General features: G+C 39.6%; 3 protein-coding genes and 1 long non-coding RNA gene across 5 annotated transcripts; 1 reads left to right on the forward strand and 3 right to left on the reverse strand.

The window, feature by feature from the left end:
- Positions 1–282: 282 nt before the first annotated feature.
- Positions 283–8,591, reverse strand: LOC117298764 (organic cation transporter protein-like). 2 transcript variants are annotated; one of them, XM_033782083.1, is made up of 9 exons: positions 7,949–8,591; positions 6,481–6,711; positions 4,719–4,915; positions 3,646–3,933; positions 3,181–3,315; positions 2,395–2,480; positions 1,630–1,750; positions 1,249–1,321; positions 283–764 (listed from the first exon to the last, which is right to left on the reverse strand). In XM_033782083.1, exons 1-9 carry the CDS (start codon positions 8,315–8,317, stop codon positions 540–542), a joined length of 1,725 nt encoding a protein of 574 aa, XP_033637974.1. In that variant the 5' UTR covers positions 8,318–8,591; the 3' UTR covers positions 283–539. The 2 variants fall into 2 exon arrangements, with proteins under 2 accessions (XP_033637974.1, XP_033637975.1); XM_033782084.1 differs by lacking the exon at positions 6,481–6,711.
- A 2,454-nt stretch (positions 8,592–11,045) lies between these two features.
- Positions 11,046–12,390, reverse strand: LOC117298766. The gene is made up of 3 exons (XR_004519987.1): positions 12,277–12,390; positions 11,594–11,679; positions 11,046–11,067 (listed from the first exon to the last, which is right to left on the reverse strand). It is a non-coding gene; the product is annotated as an uncharacterized LOC117298766 (long non-coding RNA).
- A 267-nt stretch (positions 12,391–12,657) lies between these two features.
- LOC117298613 (solute carrier family 22 member 3-like) lies at positions 12,658–15,104 on the reverse strand. Its single transcript, XM_033781932.1, has 4 exons — positions 14,742–15,104; positions 14,013–14,243; positions 13,299–13,495; positions 12,658–12,961 (listed from the first exon to the last, which is right to left on the reverse strand). Exons 1-4 carry the CDS (start codon positions 15,102–15,104, stop codon positions 12,658–12,660), a joined length of 1,095 nt encoding a protein of 364 aa, XP_033637823.1.
- An 846-nt stretch (positions 15,105–15,950) lies between these two features.
- Positions 15,951–23,965, forward strand: LOC117298765 (organic cation transporter protein-like). The gene is made up of 10 exons (XM_033782085.1): positions 15,951–16,035; positions 16,810–17,228; positions 17,681–17,911; positions 18,683–18,879; positions 19,161–19,436; positions 20,341–20,475; positions 21,012–21,097; positions 21,621–21,741; positions 22,157–22,229; positions 22,679–23,965. The coding sequence occupies exons 2-10, from the start codon at positions 16,842–16,844 to the stop codon at positions 22,892–22,894; spliced, it is 1,722 nt and encodes a 573-aa protein (XP_033637976.1). The 5' UTR covers positions 15,951–16,035; positions 16,810–16,841; the 3' UTR covers positions 22,895–23,965.
- The last annotated feature ends 797 nt before the right edge of the window (positions 23,966–24,762 follow it).

The following is a 24,762-nucleotide window of genomic DNA, read 5'->3' on the forward strand; positions in this document are numbered from 1 at the left end:
ACGGAGCTGATTGCACAATATAAATGATTGCAACGACTACTTTCTGGACAGAATAAAATGGTGGGGCTAAATCTGGACCCAACTTCATACGGCTGCGGGTACCGCAACGATATGATAGATGTTTAAATTTGCATCGGGGATAAAGAATATTAATTTTGGTTGACACTGCTCTAGAATTGCAAGGGTCGTGGGTTCGAATCCCACCCGAAAAACATGCCTGTGATCATTTTTTTCAGAGGACTCAGGAAAGTACTGAGTCTACAGTGCTTAAACACACATCGGTATGCGGGTAAAAACCAAAATTAATATTCTATATCCCCGATGCAAATTATTTAACATCTATTAATTATTATATTAAGTGTATTGATGTTAAGACTTGCACAAGTCTATTTTAAGTGACGTCACGTAGCCCATATACATAAGTAGTATGTAGGCCTATGTCAAGTTTAACTGCAAATCTCCAAAGCCACGGAGGCTAGTTGAACTGACGCGAGAACAGTGATTATGGAACTTCGAAGTGTGACGTCAGATGTCTGGGCTCAAACGGTAGTGTCCCCAGTCGTTGCATCTACCCTAACGGAAGTTACATGTACAGTGCCCTTTTCATTTTCAGTGACGGGTAACCTCTTGCCGATGTTTTCGGAATCTTCGATTGTCTCTGGGAGGGGTTTGTCTTTTGTCTCTGGAAGGATGGGAACAAGGATGGAAGACAAGACACAAAGTGCTCCAATAATCGTCAAAGGCAGGTAAGGTGCGACTTCATCCTTTGAAGGAAAAGACAAACAGAAAAGTCACACTAAAGTACCGAAAAACAATGGGGGACTTTCGGGACGCTTGGTGGCAGCAGACTTACAAGGTAAATCCATTGTTCTCGGTAATATGCGCATGCTCAGATCTACGAAACAATGACAATTTACCTGGTAAGTCTGCAGCTGCCACCTAGCGTTCCAAAGTCTCAAACTGAAAGTACCAAATCCATTTAATTGAAATGCTAACTCTCCTCGCTTATAATTAAAACACACTTCAGTACATTTGAGTACCCCCCCAAAAAAAAAAAACAATAACAATAACAATAAGAATAATAAGAATAAATAAATAAACAAATAAATAAATAAAGAATACAATAACAATTAATAGCACATATACACATATATAAACAAATAAATAAATATTAATAAAAACAAAACAAAAACATGGAAAATAAACAGTTTGAATAACAAGTTAAATAACTAAAGGGTATTAACTTACCAAATACAAAACAAATGGTGCTACTACAGTGCCGATATTACCACAAACCGCTCCCACTCCAAAGCCCAAATTCCTGCAAGTAAAAATTAATACAAAAAATTTATGACAGTGCCTTTAAAATTAAACCAGAGCTTTATAAAGTGTTGACGTTGATTTTTCAACCTCTAACACATTTACTGTCCTCTGTAAAGATAATTATTAACTTTTTGTAACACAAAACCACAATGTCCATAGATTTACATTAAAATTTCCACAGTTTGAAGATTATGATAGTAGAAAAATTCCCTTAAAATAACTACTTGTTGGGGTGCTTTAATTTTTTTTTAGAAATGAGTAAAACAATGTCACCAAAAATATACTTGTTATCAATATTGCACTTACCTAATAGGTGTTGGCAGTATCTCCGTGCAACAGATTGTGTTTATAGAATATGAACAGATGATGCATAGTTTAATCAGCATGGCGGAAATCAAGATGGCGACGGTCAGATCTGTTCCGTTAGCTAAAGAAGAAGAGAACAAAAAACATAAAATCAAAGAAACAAAAAATTTTTTTGGATTTTTTAATTAAACACCCGAAATCAATTTGTGCGAGGGTTGCAATCTTCTTGTATCTGAATTGTGGCTACAGCTGGCTAGGACTGCTGAAAGCGTGTTGCAAGGACGTCAGATACTAAAATGTTATGAGTGTCACTGGCCCTTTTCGAAACCACGGTTCGGCTTTGGATTCGGCTTCAGGATCCGTCACCTCGTCTGAAGCCCATGCCTGGGCACGTACGCAAAACACGCGCATTATTGGCAAAACAACCGCGGGGCCAAGCTTGCCTGAGCCAAACTCAAAGCAGAAGTTTCGAAAATGGCCATATTATTATAGGAAAATCTGTCAACAGGAGATTTGGTCCAACATATACATGTAATGGGAAATAAGAGCTGGTAAAGGACGATTAAAAAGAGGGCGCTCATATCATAAATGTAAATTGCAGCCTACATAATCGAAACAAATTTCATTCACTTTGGCTTTCCAAAGATTTCCAAACTCACTTAAAAAAAAAACGGGCTGCGACGATGCAATAGAAAAGTATTTTACTGGATGAACGCACACCAAACAAACAAACACACAAACAAACGAACCAACAAACAAACACACCTGTTTTTTGAGGAAGGAGAGCTGTTGTAATGCTTGCTAACCCAGCCACGAAGAAGAACAGACTCATGGATGGCCGACGACCCCACCTATAATAGAAATAATTTTATACAAACAAATATACTGATTATAAACTCAAAATACTGTCACACAGCGATCTATTTACCAATAATAGACTTACTCGTTAAAGGGAAGGTACACGTTTGGTAATTACTCAAATCAGCTTAAAAACTGACTTGGTCATGAGCATTGGAGATAGTATACAACATTGTGGGAAACGACTCCCTCTGAAGTAACGTATAGTTTTTAAGAAAGAGGTACTTTCTCACTAAAATAATTAACGACTTCTAGCTAGAAGTCGTTTATCCCAGGTTTGTTATTTTATGCATATGTTGAGATACACCAAATGAGAACACTTGTCTTTGACAATTATCAATAGTAAGTGTACCTTCCCGTAAAGGACACCTTTATTGTCAAAGACAAGTATCACCACAACATAGTATAAATAACAAAATATTAAAATCTTTACTCGGTCATTAATGTGTTGCAAAGAATTGTGTTTTCAGATGAATAAAGTCATGCATGAAGTCTTTTAATATTTGAGTGAGAAATTACTTCCGCCTCAAAAACTACGTTACTTCAGAGAGAGAGAGCCGTTTCTCACAACGTCTTATACTACCAACAGTTCTCCATGGTTGTTCAAGGAAGTTTTTTATGGGGACAATTATTCTGAGTGGTCTTTGACAAACAAACTACAGGTGTTCAGAGCTTTTATTAGCAGTAACCTACCACGTCATAGTGAAGTGTATGATTAAATAACCAGGCAGCTCGACCACTCCAGAGAGTAGAACATTTATATATTTATTCCCAGCGAGATTTGCTGCATTTAGCGTTGCGCCGAGATACGCCAACAGTGCTACAAACCTGCAGAATAAACAAAAATTAATATATCATTCAACAACAAAATAGTGCAGTTAAAAAACAAAATGATAATTATTGAAATTATTATTGGAAAATCTTACTGTGTCTACACTCTGCAATAATTATGAATACAAGTGTTTTATTTCATTTACAAATCGAGGGCTAAACAAAATGTCAGGTTAGCCTTTTAAAGGCAGTGTATACTTTTGCTAATTGCCGAAGACCAGTGTCCTTTATCGCCCTCCCCCCCAAAAAAAAAAAAAAAAAAAAAAATGCAATCAATATCAAATCTGTCAAAGTTCGGGCCAAATTGGTCATCGAAGTCGCACTCACCATAAAAAATAGACGATTATTACGTTTAAAAGCACCCTCCGACTTTTAAATATATCTATAAACCTGCATCTGTTTTTCTCTGGTGAACTTTCAGTAGTGACGGGAAGTTTATTTATATTGTCGTTATCATCACTCGCAATCAACAGAGGGGGTAAATCCTCACTGATCTCAAGAAACCCACCGGGTGGTGGCGTGCGTCTATTCCAACGGGCCATCTTTTCAAGTATAACACGTGCTTTGTCTTTGCGCCCTACTGCGAGTAACCACCTCACGGAGTCATCTAACAGGCTGATATGAAAGCATGAAAGATAAAAGAAATTTTGTTGTAAGAGATTATAATTATTATTTGCATTCGGGATAAAGAATTAATTCAAGTTTTACCCTTACACTAGACTTGACTCAAGTCCCAATTCCGTGCCGAATTTACCCAACCTGTTCATTCTCGGGACCAAATTTTTGACGGTGATTGCGCAATACTATCAAACTAGTTGTTTTGCTAGTTGGCGCAATTTGCTTGGGGACTTCGCACACGAGAATGGGACTTGAATCAAGACCACCCTTACACCGATATGTAAGTACTCTAAGCCCGGTTCTTTTCCGCAGGTGTAACAAAAATCACAGGCATTTTACAGGGGGGGGATTCGAACCTTAGATTTATGGCAATTCAAGAGGAGTGTCTTACCAACTATAGGAAAGTGGTAAGGTATGGGATTTTAACTCGGAATTATGCATCAGTTGGACCTAACTGGGGTTATTTTGACACAGATTCTGTCACATAGAAATGAGTCAGGCCAAACGGGATCAGAATCCAGGTTTATTCTAACCAAGATCCAGGTCAGTTCTAACCTGCATCCGGGTAAATTCTAACCAGGATCTGGGTCAATTCTAAGGGTCGATTCTAAACACGACCGGGATCCTGGCAAATCTAACCAAGATCCATGTTAATTCTTACGCGGATCCAGGTCAAGTCTAACCAGGCTCCGGGTCAACTCTAACCCAGATCCAGATCAATTTTGACCCAGATTTGTTTAGAGTTACAGACCTTGATAAACACAAAATAAAGCTGTACTTACAACCAAAGTGGTAGGGCTATAAAACATGGTATTGAAATAACCAGTTGCATATGGCGCCAATTGGTAAATGTGTAGCCAATGGGGGCAAGAAGTACCATGGCCACGCCCCAAATAAAGTTGTTCAAACTGCCCGCTAGAGTTCGGCATTCAGAAGGGAACATTTCCATGATCACCACAAACTGTACCATATTATAGCCCTGTGCAAAAATAAAATATAATAAAACAAAGCAAGTTATTAGTTAAAGATGCTATAATGTCAGATTTTTCGCCGATTTGACCCCAAAATTTTGGTTTAAAATTCAATAGGTATTTTGATGGGGGTCGAGAAAGTTAGCTTTCATTTGAGCCATTGCTCGAAAAAGTCCGCCAGTTATTAGTAGCAGTGAAATAAAGTGCTCGACAATAATATATTGGTTCCTGACCATTAAAAGTAAAAGTTAAACTTTTTTTCGTTAGAGCGGGTGATACTCTTTGAAATACCATTCACTCACCAAAAAAGTCTATTTTTTAATGTTTGGGGCCAAACATCTGACATAGCATTGAAACTTTGCATGAAACTTTGCATTATAACTAAAACAGGTTTGCAGTATAAACACGATGTGAATATCTCTTTCGAATCAATTCACGTAAACGTATTTCCATACTGTCTCAAACACATCATTAGTTTGTATTATCTTTATAATTTAATGATGTACAATTGGAAATAAAACTTCAGGTATGTTTTTAAACATGACGAATAAAGCAATTAAATATTAAGCAATTACTTGTTTGAGTAGTGTTGGTTCTGAAACCGCCTGTTCTTTTAGAACCAATACATGTTCTACTCAAAAGAGGTATTCATGGTGTTACTGAAAACCTCTCAAAGCTCTTTTTGTTTAATTTGATAAAAGAAAACAAAGTTTTAAAGTAATGTTGAGGAGTTTCACTTGGGTAAAGAGCTGATAAAGTAGTCGCAAAAAGTGTTTATGTTTTGCTTGATCAAACATGAAAAAGCAGACCTGTGAACATTGTAGCTTAATCCACTGTGTGATTTTGAGTCGGGAGAAATAGTGAAAACCATGCACCATTTTTAGCACGTAAACCGGTGTCCATAAAGGAACACGTTGCCTTAGATCGGACGAGTTGGTCAATAAAAAGCGTGTGTACACCGTTTGTTATAAAATGCATAATGGTTGGAAATGTTTTAAAGGCAGTAGACACTATTGGTAATTACTCAAAATAATTATTAGCATAAAACCTTCCTTGGTGACAAGTAATGGGGAGAGGTTGGTGGTATAAAACATTGTGAGAAACAGCTCCCTCTGAAGTGCCATAGTTTTGGAGAAAGGAGTAATTTTCCACGAATTTGGTTTCGAGACCTCAAGTTTAGAACTTGAGGTCTCGAAATAAACCATCTAAACGCACACAACTTCGTGTGACAAGGGTGTTTTCTTCTTTCATTATTATCTCGCAACTTTGATGACCGATTGAGCTCAAATTTTCATAGGTTTGTTATTTTATGCATATGTTGAGCTACACCAACTGTGAAGGCTAGTCTTTGACAATTACCAATAGTGTCCACTGACTTTAAAAGTAGAATACAATGACCCACGCAAATTTGCCTCGAAATTGCGCGGTTTTCCTTTTCCTTTGCGACCTTATACACGGTCGGCCATTAATATGGGAGTCAAAAAGTTGACCACCATAAATGGCAGACCGTGTTAGTCGACGAGGTAAAAGGAAAACCGTACAATTTCGAGTGAAAATTATAATTTTTGCTCACTTGCGCAAACATGCCAGTCAGAAACCAGAGCACAGCTATCCCAACGTAGTTCCAGACGAAAGCAACAGCTACGCCGAATACGCCATTCACTACACATGCCCCGAGCAGCACGACCTTTCTACCGAAGACGTCCGAAAGATACCCGAACACTACGGCACCTATCAGCATGCCGAATAGGAAAATGGACTGGGCGGTCTCTGCAAGTATACCTAGATCACAGACCAGATTTAGCTGTGTAAGAAGATTCGGAAAACAAAAACATCCGACATTTCTTTAAAAAAAAGGAAGGTATACGCTTGGTAATAATTCTTAAAGGCAGTGGACCGGACCGCAAACCAAATATTAACCAATGTCTTTCTCATAACAAAAACATTGTCAGTACACAATGCACATCACGGTACATTCACATTAATTGTTTCATGCATGAGGCTAGTTAACACGACTCGGCTGGATATTCATACGATACAAGTTTAGAAATCCCCCCCCCCCAAAAAAAAAAAAAAAAAAAAAAAAAAAACAGCCCACTTAGCAACAGCACTAAAACGAACCAACAATACCGTCATCAAAGATTCTTGTTCAAAGTTAAACCATTGCAACGGTTTACCAATGCATTGGTTTGCGGTAAACACCGCGTATGTACGTGCCATCAGGTAGGTTCAAACCGAGGAGATTAAAAATATAAGAATTCGGGAGACTTCAATAACAACAATTTCTAAAATTATTCGTGACAAACAAGTAATAATAGGCCCTAATACTTGGAAGTCCCACGTCATGAATAATTTAAACGGTCACCTGAGTATCCTTTGTGTATAAACTACCCGTGCACATGTTTACGTATTGATTCGGAATGTGTTTATGCAATAACCATACACCACGACGGAAGGGACAATGGCACAACCTTTATGTTTCATGCATGATAAAGAACAATCGGTCATAACACTTTGTGTGCTTCAATTGAATTCACAGTATTTCAATTCCGTCAAAAACACATGCAGTGCATAAGCAACATGTACTAGCAAACAGAGTAGTGTATTAAATTATACTGTAAAACAAAAAAAGACAGAGCCAAGATAAACGGACAAGCGGGGGACGTACGAATACTAAATAGAAACAAAACAACAACAACAACATCACTTTAACAACACATTAACTACAGTGAATGATATAATCAAATAATAATAATATATCAATTGAACAATAATTATGAGAATTGATATACAGTCAATGGACTGATTCACTTCAAATTTTCAAAAAGCATCTGAAATCACACCTGTTCCAACACAATAATTGCTTGGCCGTTTGATTTTAATTTGCATATTGTTTTGTTGTATCATTGTCTCTCTGTTTCATCACAAACCGCTGTAGTTTTGATGAAATGGCGGCATTTATAAAACATTTTTGTCTGTATTGTATTTATAAAATAATGCTACATGCTAAGACTATGAAACGTTCCCTTATATATACTTACGTCTGTCACGATGGTAGATTCATTATAAATCCGTTCATATGTCCACTCTGTACACGGACTAACACTCTCCGACCCATTGACGAAACTCACTGCTTGACATGCATCTTGAGATCCTGTATCTTCAAATGACGAGTTGGTCCTACCGTCAACCGAAGCGTTCGGCCCGGCAGTCCCCTCTCCTAACAAGGTCAGACCCTTTGTTGTTGTGCAGTGAAAGGATTTCGGTCTGTCAGCGCTGAAGATTATTCCCATCATTTGCCAAGCCGGAAATAATGTCCCAAGTGCTGTAATTATGACGCTCATTATTAACTGATATCTTCCGTATTTACCGATGCTATACAGTGCATCGTCGAGCTTCTCAAAAGCCATGTTCTCTTATTTTGTGGACGGTACGTAGTAGTACAATGCGGCTTTCATCCGTCTCGGAAGGCAATGGACTTTATACTCGTGCAAACAATTATAATGAGCTTATCTTGACTCCGGCTTCTCGCACAAAGACACTGCTTCATACCAGCAACCATACCGTACCCGGGCGTCTATTGACCCGGTGATATTTGACCTTGAGGCGGTAGGATTATAGTTCTCGTGTCACAGGCGTATTACTACGAACAGCTCAGATAATGCTGGCCCAAGATGGTGAATCGGCGATTGTGTTGTGACAGCTGATTCCGACGAGCTCCGCATGCGAGGTTCCGTGTACGAGTGCGGATGACCTGCGCTAAGTAGTTGTGCGGCCATGCGCCAGTTGACTGTGATATACACACATTTAAATAATACGCACAACTGATGGAGATTATGTTGTTGGTATAACATTGTGAGAAACGACTTCCTCTGATCTTTATGGTCTGATGTAACATCGTTTTTAAAGAGATAGTTCCCACTCCAAAATAAAACTTTACAGGCCTAAAGCCCTTTTTATGCATTGTGCAACAAAGTTTTTTTAATTCTTGAACATTCGATGACAAATAAAGCCCAATTTTTCACAAGTTGGTTATTTGATGATGCATATGTTGGGATACACCAATTGATATATCTTTGACAATATTACCAAAGGTGTCTTTTGTCCATTAAACAACATCTACCACAAAACCGCTGAAATACCGATCCAAAAGATCGCGACTGCTAGGAAATGTTTTTCATTTATTAATCTATTTTAGGGGAGCTCGGGGCCGCAAGCATAATTTCAGCGGGAGCCAGTTTCCTGTATACGTGCCATGCAGGAACACCGGGTATTAATAAACACACATTACTCCCAGGACAAGTAATCTGGGTTCTTTGACATCTTAGCACAGGGGACCTACGGCTCAATGTACATGTGTTAAGAAAAACAAATGAATAATGTTTCGTACAGTAAGAGTGAACATGCAACCATACCAACAATTTAATTAGGAGGTAAAAAGAGAATAATATGGCCCACGAGTGTACTCACTTTATCGAATAGAATTAAAAATCAAGCCACAATGAATGTGAGAACACTATTTTCTGCTTTCTTTTATTCATCGAAATTACTTCGTAAATCTATTCGCAATATTTATTAGTTAACACTAAGAAACTATAGTTTTTAAAAGTTACTTCAAATGCTGCAAACGCTACTTCGGTGTTCATTTAAACACTACACGACACGATACATTCGTCCATCATGAAGTAAACAAATGAAATAGGGAAACAAAATCTTCAATCAATTAATAACCAGTTAAATGGTCTGACTTTAAAACCTTGCTGTTGAGTTCCTTTATCTTTCTTTCTTTTTTGGGGGTGGGGTTCGTTGTTGTTGATTGTGTTGTTGTAATGTTGCTGTGATGTCTGTTCGATTGCATTCCGTTTTTAACTCATTCCTGGCCTCCTTTTGGTGTTCGTCTGCCAATATTTGCGGCTTCCTCCATCGTCTCTGGGAGAGGATTGTCTTTCGTCTCCGGGAGAGCAAAGACAAGAACAGAACTAATGATGCAAAGACCTCCGAAGATACTCAACGGTAGATACTCCGCAAAATCAGCCTGGCGTAGATGGAAAAAGCAAAAACGAAAAAGTAGTTTATAGTCACCGTGCATTTTGATGATGAATGAAGTCGTCACAGTTTTCAAGAAGAGCCTCTTAAATATGTCCAACCACTTAAAAAATAATTGTTTGACTCACCAGGTATAAGACGAATGGTGCGACCATGAATCCAATACTTCCAAAGACCGATCCTACTCCGAAACCAAAATTCCTGTGCAGTAAAAGTATTGAGATATAGGTAATTCACTGAAGTACTTAGTGACAGTGGACACTATTGGTAATTGTCAAAGACCAGTCTTCTCACTTGGTGTATCTCAACATATGCATAAAATAACCAACCTGTGAAAATTTGAGCTCAATCGGTCATAGAAGTTGCGAGATAATAATGAAAGAAGAAAACACCCTTGTCACACGAAGTTGTGTGCTTTTAGATGGTTGATTTCGAGACCTCAAGTTCTAAACTTGAGGTCTCGAAATCAAATTCGTTGAAAAATACTTCTTTCTCGAAAACTATGTCACTTCAGAGGGAGCCGTTTCTCACAATGTTTTATACCATCAACCTCTCCCCATTACTCATTACCAAGTAAAGTTTTATGCTAATAATTATTTTGAGTAATTACTAATAATTATAGTGTCCACTGCCTTTAAAGACTTCAGCCGAAGCCCTTTATAAGCACACAAAATGATTGCAACAAGGGTGCTTTCTTTTATTTATCTCTAGCAACTTTGATGACCAATTAAGTAAATATTTTCACAGATTTGTTACGATGCCTGTGTTGAGATACACCAGGTGAGAAAACGGGTCTTTGGCACTAACCAAAGGTGTCCAGGGGTCGATTTCACAAAGAGCACTAGTCCTAGGAGATATAAAAATTGCATGGTTAGTCCCAAGTTAGGACAAGTAACTCGTCCTAACTCGAGATAAGACTAGTCTTAACTCTTTGTGAAATCCACCCCAGTGCATAAAAACAAAGGTGTGTTTTAATTGTATCTTTAAGGTTACCTAAGTGGTGTTGGTAGAAGTTCGGTGCAGCAAATCAAGTTGATGGTGTAGGCACAGACGATGAACAACTTCACCAGTACAGCTACGGCTATGATAACTACCGTTAAATCGGTGCCGTGTTCTATCAGATGCAAAGGTACACATAATATTGGTTGGAAAAAAAAATTACCACAGAGCAAGGCCCGCTTTATTTTGTTAAGTTCAAAAGATAAGGAGCATTTCCAAACAGCATACTGGTAACAGAATTCGAGGCAATGTGTAGCCTTGCTCAAGGCTGTCGAATTATTCACTCCGAAAAAAGACCGCCGCTGTATAAAAACCCACCCGCATTCACTGTGCGTAACATCGCACGACACGATGCCCCCGTACACTATCCGCATGCGTCGGCCTGACGGCCTCCGCATGCGGTAAGTGGTACGAGTGCGGATGACTTGTGTGCACAGTAGTCGTATGATGTGACAGTGTGTGTACGGGTGGGTCATGCGGTGTGATCGCACGCACCACGCACAGGGTATACGGGTGGGTTTACAGCGGCGTCTTTTCGGAGCGAATAATGCGACTGCCTTGAGCAAGGTTAGAGAGATGACTCCAATAATATTATATCCAAAGACAATTTTGTTTTAGACTCAGAATTTTCAAACACTAACCAGACTTTGCGGGCAAAAATGCAGTTGTGAAACTAGCGGCACCAGCAATGAAGAAGAATAGACTCAACGATGGGCGACGACCCCACCTACGGAAAAAAACACACAAAACCAACACGATTTATAAGAGCAGTATAGTCCTTTCAGGCACTATCTTCTGCTAATTCGTCGGTAGACTGGTACCCTGTCTTTACAGGTACTTGCTTTTTAAAACTTAGTGATTCCATTGGATACATGATTTCTTTGGATGTGTTTTGATTGGTCCAAGGTGACGTTTGGCAGCTGCAATTGCAGTCATCTCGAATGAATCTAGGTGAAAGGTGAAGATGGACGGGAATTGACCTAGGCAAGAGGCCACTCTCTGGCGTAATTCACGAGCCTCGAAGTGTGACCTTAGAAATAAAGGTACTTGTCCAGGTAGTACAAGTTTCTTTTCATGTTGGCCAGTGGTGGCGCAGTTCGTGAGACACATTTTGGACAGCCGCGAGCACCATCATTAATTATAGGCTAGGGCCCATTATACATCACAATAATAGAAAACCAACCAGAAAGTAACCAACGGCTCTATTCAGAGCCAACACTCCCTCAAAAGAGATTTCCACGTGGTTGATACCCGAAAATTAACTATTTTTCGTTTCTTCCTGTATATTTTATCCACACCATGCAAAGCTTCAAACAATAGTTACCACGTCATGGTGAAAAAGATAAGGATGTAGCCCGGGACTTCTGCTAAGCCGAGAAGAGAAAAGTTGATGTACTTGTTGCCGGCAAGATTGGTTGAATTGATGGAGGCTCCGTAATACGTCATTGTGGAAGTTAACCTGCGGGTAACAACGAACAAACGGTAGCGTCTTTTGGATACTATTGTATAATAAGTTTTTGGCCATGACATAAAACCCTACTCACTGTAAATGAAGATGTCTGTAATAATACTTGTAGACGTTTCAGCTTCATAAAGTGTCAACATAATATAGTTTAATTGTTCTCAGAATTGCGCGGATGCACAATAGGGATAGCTACTTTCAATGAAAACTCTTCCCGAACAAGAGTACCGACCACAGTTTCACTCACCACATAAACATGACGACACACATGTTCAGAAGTACCCGACGGTTCTTAAAAACATCCTTTACTCGACATGACGCTATTATCTGCTCCTTCGTCTGAGGCGTTTCAGTGACGTCACCGTTTGCGTCACTACTTTCTTCATCGTGCTGCTGTAAATCATCGTCATCTTGTTGTGCTTTGGTTAAGACGAACCCGCCGGGAGGGGGCGCTATACCGTTGCATCGCGCCATTTTGTTGATGACGATGATTGCGTCATCAGTGCGTCCAGTTGACAGTAGCCATCTCACCGAGTCATCTATAATACTGCGACAATGATTCAGAAAATTCAAAAGTCATCTTATGTTTTCTTATCCGAAATGTTAATGTTATGCATTGCTCTTGTCTATTTTCCCCATCTTGAATTATTATTCATTTCGTTTGACTGGAGTGTTTAATTTAGTTTTAAAAAAGTGTTGTTATGATACGGCACATTTTCTTGTCAATTCGAGTCAATGAAGAGCTGAAAGAAAAACCATGGTCAGGATCTGACGGGAAGTTCTTACCTCAAGTTCTGACCAAGATTAAAAAGACTGCAGTACGCACACTTAAAGACAAAACATGTCACTGTAAATTTTGTTTATCTGTACTTGTAAAAACTTACCAGAAGAGAGGCACTGCGACGAAACAGGGGACGGAGATTGCGATTTGCATGTCGCGCCAATTCCTGAGTATATAGGCAATGGGGGCAATGCTCGCTACGCCGACACCCCAGAACATCGTATTGCAACTCCCGAGCAGGGTTCGGCACTCGGGAGGAAACATCTCCATGATGGTCACAAATTGCACCTGGTTATAACCCTGCAAAATGTTATGTCATTAAACAAAATATATAAATTTGGGGGCATATTTACTGTCGGAACTTGACTCAAGAACAACGTCAGAACTTGACTACAGAACTTGACGTCAAAACTTAACGTCAGAACTTGACGCTGAATGACGGGAATTTAACGTTTCACGGGCAATTTGGGTGGTACAAGTTAAGGGGCACACTATTTCGAGATTAAATGCAGCACATTTTCCTTTGACATAATTCAAGAGTCAGCCATTTTTCCTTCCTTTAGACTTGTTTGACTCATGGTCTCAGAATCTCCAGTTAGAAAACACTTTCTTTAGGCTTATGCGCAAAAATACTGTTTTGCAAAGTAAACACATATACCAATTACCATATAAATATTAATCAACAAATAAGCTACCACGTTTCCCGACGGCCTACTGGCCGCAGTACATAATGACATTGGTATAAATCTGACAATGACAAGGGATACACAATGGCAATTAAAGTTGAAAAAGGAAAGATGTATTGTCAGTTATTTACCTGTGCACAAACACCAACCAGAAACCACAGCGCCACGATACCAAGGTAGTTCCATACAAACGAAACGCCGATCCCGATCACGCCGTTTGCGAGACAAGCTCCGAGGAGTGTTCGCTTCCGCCCGAATGTATCCGAAAGATACCCGAACAATAACGAGCCCACGAGCATCCCGAAGAGAAGGAAGGTCTGCGATAACTCGACGAGAATTTTCCGATCGCAAACGAGATCCAGCTGGGAAGAAATTAAGGTTTTGGATTTAGAAAAACAAATGATTAAAATCAGATCAAATCAAAAGCGATATCGAGGCTAATTGGTTCCTTAAACAGCTAGGCCTAGTCGGAAATGCTATTCAATTAATTTACATTTATATCAATTATTTTCCATGTGCACATGTGAAGTTTTGTATTGATTGCATTCATCTCCATAAAGGGCCTTAAAACTTGTCAGATTAAAAAAAAAAAAAAACTTTTTGGAGAAAAACAAACTTCTCCATGTTCCCAAAATTCTTGTTGTTCATTTTTAGACCCCATGCACTTGCCGTCAACGATAAACCATACATACAAGTCAAAATGTAAACGAGCCGCGCACAGTTCTCAATTAAGGTATGTTTTTATTGGCAAAAGTGAGGGCGTTGTTTGAGTCTGTGATGTCAGCCGGTCATAGAGGTCTATTAAAAAAGGAGCTACGAAAAAAGATAACTTAATTATAATAATATTTTCATGTTCATACCTGTGTGACGATAGTCGACTCGTTATACTCAGTGTCATACTTCCAATCAGTGCAGACGACTTCTTCACTTGTCTTGTTGTTGAACCCAAGACTACCAGTGCATTCATCGCTCGTAATCACGTCATCCGAAGACAACTCGACCCTCGTAGTCTCCTTCTCGGGTCTCGAACCCACGATATTGCCACCCGCATCAGACCATTGGATGCAATGGTAGGAGATAGGCCTGTCTGCACTGAATATAGCACCCATGATGTGTAGAGGCGGAAACCAGGCACCGATGATGGTGATTATAACGCAAGCGAAGACCTGGTACCGGCCGTATTTCCCGATGTAGTGCAGGGCATCGTCGAGCAGTGACGTCATGATTTTGTTAATTTCATAAGAAACCGTTTTTTTTTTAAGGAATACCCAAAGCAGTCACACGACGAATAAGTAAGATATAACCATTTCAAAAGCTAAACCTGGGCAACCAACAAACCGAAAAACAGCGTTGAGGTTTGACAGCATACTCAACAGAAAACATTATTTCATGGGCATTACCAAAGATGCACACGACTCTGGATGCTGCCCATAAAACTTTCGTTGTGGTGTCATACGCAAGTCAATCCAATCTAATTGTAAAAGATGTTGATCTGAGATATCTGATAGCAATGCAGTTTAAAGGAAACTGATTTCGAAGTTGTTTCACAATTCGCACGACTGCTGACTGCATTCCTCTAAATTGTTCAACCTGTAACCCAGTCCGCAACACACAAGAGCTATGTTATTTTTGGCGGCTACCACTGTTTCGGCTGTTTCTAACAATTAGACCTAGCTGAATTTGATTCTACAACATCAACTGCCATTGTTTATATATCTTTCTGCGAACGTTTGCTAATAAAAACAACTTGGAGGTCATTATCATTATTTGTCAAAGTTGGTCAATGGTGTTTCTATTGCCATTGTTCGACAAGGCTAGCAAAACATTATGGATCATGTTCCTTGACTCAAACTTTCGTTCACTACACTTGTTTGACCATTCGCAATATCCAACCGCGCACCCATTATGTATATGCATTATATTTCAAAGTGCGTTGCACCGTCAAGTCAAGCGCGTTTCAGACTGTTCAAACTTGTTCAGTCAACAGACTGGAGGCCAGTCTAATAGCACCGTTTGGGTTCACTGAATTCGGCCTATTGGTGGCGCTGCAAGTCTGTTTACTTTGGTGAGCCGACGTGACTGCAGAACACGGAAATGAACTGACGATAAAAGTTAAGCAAACAGGAGCAAAGGAAAGGAAGTGCTGAAACCCATGTGAGTAACACATTATTGTGTGTTTGTTGTTGATTAAAAAGCACGAATATTTTATTTTAAGGGGATTTTTGTGGAAAAGCCAACGGGCATAGTTGGCAAAAACTGCAAGAAAATAGCATTGCGAAGAAATAGCAGACGATGTTTCACTTTCACAATATTAATTTATTGTATTGTTGTAAAATTGTATGTTGCATTCAATTCCAGTTTATTCAATTTCAAGAGATTTTTACTCCATGTTGTAAATTACAAAGAAACCAATAACACAATCAAGTTGATATTATATTTTAGAGGTGCACGATCAGTACATTTTTGTACAGTGTGTCCGCAGATCACTAAATGTTCAATGTTTTTATTGTATTGTAATGTAGGCCTATAAAGTAGGGCTACGTGTTATTCAACAATGGGAAGTACAAGTAGATGAGGAGTAATCTTTTGTGTAATTAAATTTTGTTTCATTCTGAAAATCTGAGCTTCATTTTTTTTTTTAGAATCTCAGGCCTGGAATTTTATCTGTGAGAGGGCCAGGGCAAGGCCAGTCAAGTTATCATTTTGAAAAATGCACTTCCAATGGAAAACGGAAAATCTAATTCTATGGTATGGGAAACTTTTGAGGGGGGGGGGGGGCACCAAGGGCAAGACCATATAGAGCAACAGAGGGGCTTCCTTGCAATTCCAGGCCTCCTTAAATGGCTGAGGTCGAATCATAGACAAACAGGGTTATCTGATGAACTGAAAAACACTTACATTAAAAAAAAAAATTTGTTTGTGTGACAGCTCGACATCAGCAAGTTGAATACAGGCAAAGCATGGAAGGTTCACGTCTTGATGAGGTCTTACGTCATCTTGGGCGCTATGGCCGCTATCAAGTCATATGCACTATTCTGATCGCCACGATTGGAACATGGTTCCCTGCCTGGCACTTAATGGGAATCATATTCACTGCAGACAGCCCACAGGGTTACCAGTGTGTGACCTCCGCAGCGAATCCGCCACCGAAACCAAGTGCAGTTTTAGCAGATGTTGTTGAGTCGGTAACGCCTACATACCAGCAGTGGACGGAGAATGCATCCGTTTCCATGGTAACAAGAAATATCTCAATGGAGGTGAATGAGTGTGTGCTGCAGGGGACCGATGAGCCATGCAGGGAGTGGCAATATCTCACAAAGTATAATGAAACCACCATTGTGACTGACGTAAGTAGAGAGTCATTTAAAGGGTACAAAATTTCAGTTTTGCCATACAATTTTGAGTGCCCTTTCTCTCTGACCCCAGTAGACCCATAATAATAATAAAAGAAAAGACATTCTTCAACACTAACAACACAGTGTGAACTTGTGTAAGTCCAGATAATGTTTCAAGGATTGTGCAGAGATCTTTTGTTCTCTGGTCCACCCAGACAAGTATGCTTTATGTTATTGCAACAGTAGGCAGTCAGGTCGAAAGAAATTAAAAGAGAAGAAGGGGTCACAGGTTTTAATCAGTGAGCCAATCAAAAAATTTTGGGATCAATGAATGAGAAGAAGATGAATTTAAGCAGACAGAGGGTGGGAGGGGCCTAGTAAACAAAAGAGGGGGATGGACAGACACAAAAACAAAACGTGATTGTATAAAAAACTTGCCACTGTTTTCATTTTTTTATCTGTAGTTGAACCTCATCTGTGACAGGAGTTTCCTCGCCCAGACGGCGCAGTCCATTTTTCTTGCCGGTTGTCTCGTCGGCTCTTTTCTTTTTGGTTTTCTCTCCGATGCATTTGGAAGGAAAAAGATGCTACTAATCGGATGCCTTGCCAATGGTGTCTTCGGCATTCTTGTTGCCTTTGTCCAAAATTATCCTGGTTTCGTCACACTGTGGTTTCTCATCGGCTTGTTTACACAGGTGTGTATTTTGGTTTACTATTTGAAACTCTATTTAAGTCTTACGAAACATTGCTGCTCGACTTTTTTCTTGCTCGCCTTGTTTTTACTGAAAGCTTCAGTTCTGCATTTTGTGCCTAAAGCACTCTATAGCCTTTGGTTTTGAGGACCTAGAAGTGTGATTAGTCAAACACACTTGGGGGTACCAACTATCAAGAGGCCTTAAAAATTAATAATTAACTACAGACTTACCATTCATTCTTGTTTTGGCAGTTCCAATGGTGCTCTGTGTTGCTTTGGGAACAATCATGCCTTTTACGCACAGGCTCTGCTCCTTTTGGAAATGTCTCTTCATCAAATTTGCTCCGCATCATCACTGAAAGTGTTCAAGAAACATCTGATAAACTTTCTTGTCATGGACCAACTGGCTTTCCCCATCTAAGTGCCTTTATTCATCCGCTTATTGTATCATAGTTTTCTTGTAAAGCGCTGTGGTATCCACCAGTGCACCATTTAAATTGGGGAGGTTATGTTTTCTGCTCTACCGGCCAGGCTTCGAATGATGATACTTTTGATGACACCCAAGCCTGCAACATGTGTGGACTGTAAAAGGGGGTAACCCTGTTTCAGCCCTAGGAGTAGGTGGCAACGGCCTCTGGAAAAAATTAATTGTAGCCCACACTTTGAAGTGGCCTACAGGTCTTGTGTGTCTGGCGACTTGCCTACAAAAAAAAAAAAAATTTAGCTCTATATAATGCCCAGTTATTATGACTAAATTTTGTCATTATTCTAGGGCTACAACCAGGTCCAGTTTATAATGGTTATTGAGATGTTTCCACCAGAGTGCCGAACCCTTATTGGAAGTCTCAACAACATGTTCTGGGGTGTCGGAGTGATCACCGTGACACCGTTCGCATACATCTTCAGGAATTGGCGTCATATGCAGCTGGCCATATCCATCCCATGTCTTGTCGCCATACCACTTTGGTTGTAAGTTGCCAACTTATTTTTTAAATAGCTTCTTTGCAGTTACAGACCTAGAAATAACCCACCGGCGAACTCACAGCAGTTGTCGTGGTGCCCTTTGCTTCTGCTGTGGTGCCCTTTGCAAGGTTCAAATACAGTTTAACATTATCCTAATAGAAGTGCTTCTTATCAGAGGAAAACTGCTAGGTGTTCCTTCAAGAGTGCTTTATGAATTCTATATGATTGATTGATTGATTGATTGTTTGATCGATTGTTTGGTTGATCGATTGTTCTGGTCTTTTCAGCATTCTAGACGACTCTATACGATGGTTAATATCCAAAGGTCGCATCAACGAAGCTACAAACATTCTAAACAAGATGGCAAGGTGGAACAGCGTCGAGCCCCCACCCGGTGGGTTTCTGCTAGCTGAGGATGCTGAAGAAGAAAACATTGCGCTGAAGGAGATCGACAAGTCGGAGGTGGCTGCTCCTTCGATCAAAGAGAAGAAATCAATTACATATCTTGATGTTCTTAGGAGTCCTAGACTGCTGTTGAACACAGTGATAATTTATTTCAGTTGGTAAGTAAATTCAAGGGGCATGTCTTTAAAGCCATTGGACACTTTCGATAAACAGTATTGTCCAAAGGCCCACACTTCGTGTATCACAAAAATAACAAACCTGTGAGAATTTAGGCTCAATCGGTCATCGAAGTGGGGAGAAAATAACGGGAAAACCCACCCTTGTGTCCGCACGTTTCGCCGTGTCATGTGTTTAAAATAAATCCGTAAATTGATAATTGTTTTAATGTTGTCTCAAAAAGTAAAGCATTTCATGGAATAATATTTCAAGAGAAGTCTTTCACCATTACCTTCTGTAAACCCTGTAAGCAATTTGTAAATCTGTTAACTTATTTTTTCTGTTCCGAAAGTGTATAATGGCTATAAGGGGATCGGTAGACATTTTTCATGAAAGGATCTTTCCCAATGTACAATCTCTTTCCCGCCGTAGGTCCGCCACCAGCCTCTATCTTTTCTACTTTCCATTATAGTAACTGTACCACCAGTGTGTCTGCATTAGTTCCCCCATCAGAACGTTTGAGTGTGCAACCAGACTTTCTGCTTCTTCTCATCCATACACTCTTGACTTGCTGAGATGTAGAACAAGGAGCCATTCTAAGAGCTTTATTCCATGTACTGCATATCTTTGGAACTCCTTGCCTCAATCCCACAATCTAGACTGTTTTAGGAGGAATATCAATTCCTACCTTCAGCTCCCCAAATTGTTCTTCACATCATTGGCTCCACAACCAGAATTAATTCAAGAAATGCAATGAAATTGATTTGTATTAAAGGGAGCAGGCCCTCTATAAAGGTTTTTTTGTGGTGCCCTCCACTTATCACCCATTGTACCTAATGCATGTTTTAAAATTATTATTGTGGTATTTGGAAACAAACAAACAAATGATTGTTTTTCGTTTCTCAGGTTTGTCAGTATGATGACATACTACGGAGCATCCCTAAACAGCGCTCATCTCGTCGGCAGTAAATATGCTAACTTCTTCTTCCTCGGACTCGCTGAGATTCCAGCATTCTTTATCATCCATTTCACAATGACATGGTAGGCTCAACTATTAATAATGATTTTTTTTTATTGTAGAGCTTGAAACACCCAAAGTCCATCTCAAAGCGCTTCCGACATTATTACCCCTGGTCACTGGGTCTTAAAAAATTCTTTAAACCATCTAAGCTACCTGAGGAGTATACAGCCCGTTGCGCTACTATTAGCTAAATCAATCACAAGAACCTTCTCTGCCCTCATGGGTAGGCCTACACTGGGTTGAGAGAACCAATTATAGTTCAGTGTCTTGCTCAGGGACACAAGTATCATGACTGGGACTCGAACCCACACTCTGCTAAACAGAAACACCAGAGCTTGAGTTCGGTGCTCTTATCCGTTCGGCCACTACACCCCGACTAAAATACTACAGCAAGATCCACATAGGGGGGGGGGGATGATGACGTCTAAAATATAAAATGGTCTCCTGCACTCAAGTTTCTTGATGTTGCATTTACTACAGTCTCCAATGAGAATGTTCTCCTTGAAAGAGGACCTTTGGTGATGAGTAGTTTATTATCATTTGTTATTATTTGTAGGTGGGGTCGTCGTCCATCTATGGGTTTGTTTTTTGTTGTATCTGGACTGACCAGTATAGCTACAGCTTTTATACCAATGAAGACTGGTGAGTTCCTATTATAAACTATTTACATGCTGTAACATTTTTGTCTAGTTTCCTACAATACACAACAGCGATTCTAGCATGTCTATTTAGAATTTTAATGAGAGAATATGGTTGTGTCAGGATCAAGCTATTGTCCTCCACGATTCTTCCTAATGGGAACTGGGTAATTTATTTCATTCCTTAAACAATCACAGCTCCCTGGGGAGTATACAGCCTGTGCTGCTAAATTTGTTGTGCACCAAGCTAATCAATCACAAGAACCATATCTGCCCTCAAAGGTACCCATTCACCCCTGGGTGAAGAAAAGCAACTATAGTTAAGTGTCTTGCTCAGGGACACAAGTTTCATGACTGGGGTTCGAACCTACACCTTCCTGTTTTTACCACAATAACTTGTTGGTCTGCCCTTGTACTTGTAAAACAATTTTCCAACTTTTTTTCCAAGTGCCAAATATCATGCCTGTTATACTTGAAACACTTGAACAAAAATCATGAGTTTTCAGAATAATTTTTTTTCATTTCAGTTGATGGAGCAGATTTGACGGTTCCGATTGTCGTCATGGCCATCATCGCTAAACTCTGCATTACATGTGCCTTCTCTATCAATTTAATATTCTGCTCAGAAATCTTCCCAACACCCGTCAGGTAAGGTACTCCTTCAATTTTAAGCATTTTTACAAAATTTTAGGCCTGGAGTTTTATCTTTTGAGAGGGCAAGGCCATTTTCATTTTGCTAGGTGGACTTTCATTGGAAAACCATTGAAAAGTCTCCACGGCCATGCATGGCCTCCTCGTAGTTTTAGGCCTGAAAGTGTGGTAAACAGATTTTGTTTTCCAAAATTATCATCATGAAAAGTAAACCCTGCCTTTAACCTAAAGAAAGTTTTATCTTCATAACCACAAATCCTGAATTTATCATTCACTTTGCTAATTGAGAAGCTGAAGATCAACCATACTTTATCATCTTGAAAATATGTTTTTCTCTAAGCGTGTCTGACCCACCATGATCCCTCCTGTGCTCAATGTGTTTAAAACCTTCAAGTTTGTTTATTATTTTCAGAAATGTTGGATTTGGAATCGGAGCCGTTGTGGCCAATATTGGGACGGTTGTAGCTCCATTTATCTTATATTTGGTGAGTACATTGAATAATGTATTTTTTAGGGTTCTGAAATATTTCATTTTAGAAGGGCAAGTAATTTTGTTCCAATCCACAAAAGTGTGAAGTTGTTGAACATATTGTGACCATTTAAAAAAATGAAACTATGAAGTGTAGCCCATGTTCAAACATTTTCAAAACGTGAGGAGTCTGATTCAAATTTACATTTTTGTTGCCTTAATTTTGTATTTATTTACCCAAAAATGTGTCCATTTGAAAGTTTACAAAAATGTGTCTTATTATTATAAAAACTGTGTTATTTTTAACTCGTTTTCTTTCTGTGTGAACTTTTTCATTTATTTTTGATGGTGTGCTTTTTGTCAACCTAATTTTACCAGTTTTAATGTTTTGTTATTTTGTATGATTCCTTTAAGTGAAGGGGACTTTGATTTACTAATACTATTTCTTGTTTACACCAACATTAGGCAAGTTATGCATCCTTCCTCCCTCTCACAATCTTTGGAGCTCTGAGCATCTCAGCTGCCGTCCTCATCCCAATCTTGCCAGAGACGAGAAACAAACCTCTTCCAGAGACAATAGAAGATGCAATACATCTTGGCAGGACTCCGCCTTGCACGCAGGACAAAGACCAACGAGAAAAAAGTTCCAGCAAGTTGGAAGCTGCTAATGATTTGTTGTAGATCAAAGACAAACCAACAGAAGAGACCACACCCAGCTCTTTGCAGAGACAAAACTTTTCCAAGAAAGATTTAAATGTGGGATCGATTTAACAAAGATAGTACACTAACTTACGGCTAGCGTCCATGAGGTATTCAAAACTTAAGGTTATATACATGTAGTAGGACGAGTAACTCGTCCTGACTCGAGATACGACTAGTCTTAACTCTTTGTAAAATCCACCTGTGGTTCAGTATACAGTTACTTTCCAAGATAAACCAAACTCAATGAGACCTAGCTACATTTACAAATCTAGTAAAGCCAAGACAAGTCAAACTGATTAAAACATCTCAAGTAGCAAGTCTGATTCAACCAATAGACCTTTTCATCCAATAAAGAAAAAATTTTGAAAAGGTGTCCTATTCACTCAATGGCAACATGCAGTTCCAACCATCGTTTGCTAAAAGGAACCAGACTATGTACACCCCTCAGCCTCGGTATGGTTACATTGAGATGCATTGTAGAAAACCAAGATGGCCCCTTCAAGTTTGACATGATATGACATTTTTGATGGCCAGCCTGCTGTTCTACTACCACACACTCGCCATTATTGCATTACAGTACTACATTTGAAAGAGCATCTCGGAAAAGTTTCCGTATGGCGCCACCACTTTTTCATTCGAAATAAAATAATATAGTATCTAATTTACCTGATTGATATATCCCTTTTTGTAAAAATTAGTAAAAAAGTGGTGGCGCCATACGGAAAGTTATCCAGCATCTCATATAAACTCTTCAGAAAAAGATATTTGCAAAAAATCGTTTTCGAAAAAGTAAAAAGAATGGCTAGCAACACGATAAAGGTATTATGAAGTTCATAAGCAATGTTTTTAAAAAATCTGTTATAAAAAAAGTAGAACATTTTAGTTTTAAAAACTAAATATAGATGATGGTGTCCTGAAATATTTGTAACATTGTAAGATGTTTACATAAATGTATTTGCGTTTCTTGATTCGTTGTTCAAACAAACAGTTATAAAGGATTTAATACTTTTAAAGCGATAAAGCAAGCAATAAAGATAAGTTGAAATTTGATTACTGGTCACACATTGATTTTATTTACACTGCTGATGAGTAGCCATGCCCTCTCTCGGTCAAGGTTTGCTCAATGGTCTCTGTTCTGAGCCTGATGAGTAGCCATGCCCTCTCTCAGTCAAGGTTTGTTCAATGGTCTCTGTCCCTGAGCCTGATGAGTAGCCATGCCCTCTCTCAGTCAGGTTTGCTCAATGGTCTCTGTTCCTGAGCCTGACGAGTAGCCATGCCCTCTCTCAGTCAAGGTTTGCTCAATGGTCTCTGTCCCTGAGCCTGATGAGTAGCCATGCTCTCTCTCAGTCGAGGTTTGCTCAATGGTCTCTGTCCGTGAGCCTGATGAGTAGCCATGCCCTCTCTCAGTCAAGGTTTGCTCAATGGTCTCTGTCCCTGAGCCTGATGAGTAGCCATGCCCTCTCTCAGTCGAGGTTTGCTCAATGGTCTCTGTCCCTGAGCCCGATGAGTAGCAATGCTCTCTCTCAGTCAAGGTTTGCTCAATGGTCTCTGTCCCTGAGCCTGATGAGTAGCCATGCCCTCTCTCAGTCAAGGTTAACTCAATGGTCTCTGTCCGTGAGCCTGATGAGTAGCCATGCCCTCTCTCAGTCAAGGTTTGCTCAATGGTCTCTGTCCCTGAGCCTGATGAGTAGCCATGCCCTCTCTCAGTCGAGGTTTGCTCAATGGTCTCTGTCCCTGAGCCCGATGAGTAGCCATGCTCTCTCTCAGTCAAGGTTTGCTCAATGGTCTCTGTCCCTGAGCCTGATGAGTAGCCATGCCCTCTCTCAGTCAAGGTTAACTCAATGGTC

Source organism: Asterias rubens, chromosome 13 (assembly GCF_902459465.1).
Source record: "Asterias rubens chromosome 13, eAstRub1.3, whole genome shotgun sequence".
NCBI classification, from domain to species: domain Eukaryota; kingdom Metazoa; phylum Echinodermata; class Asteroidea; order Forcipulatida; family Asteriidae; genus Asterias; species Asterias rubens.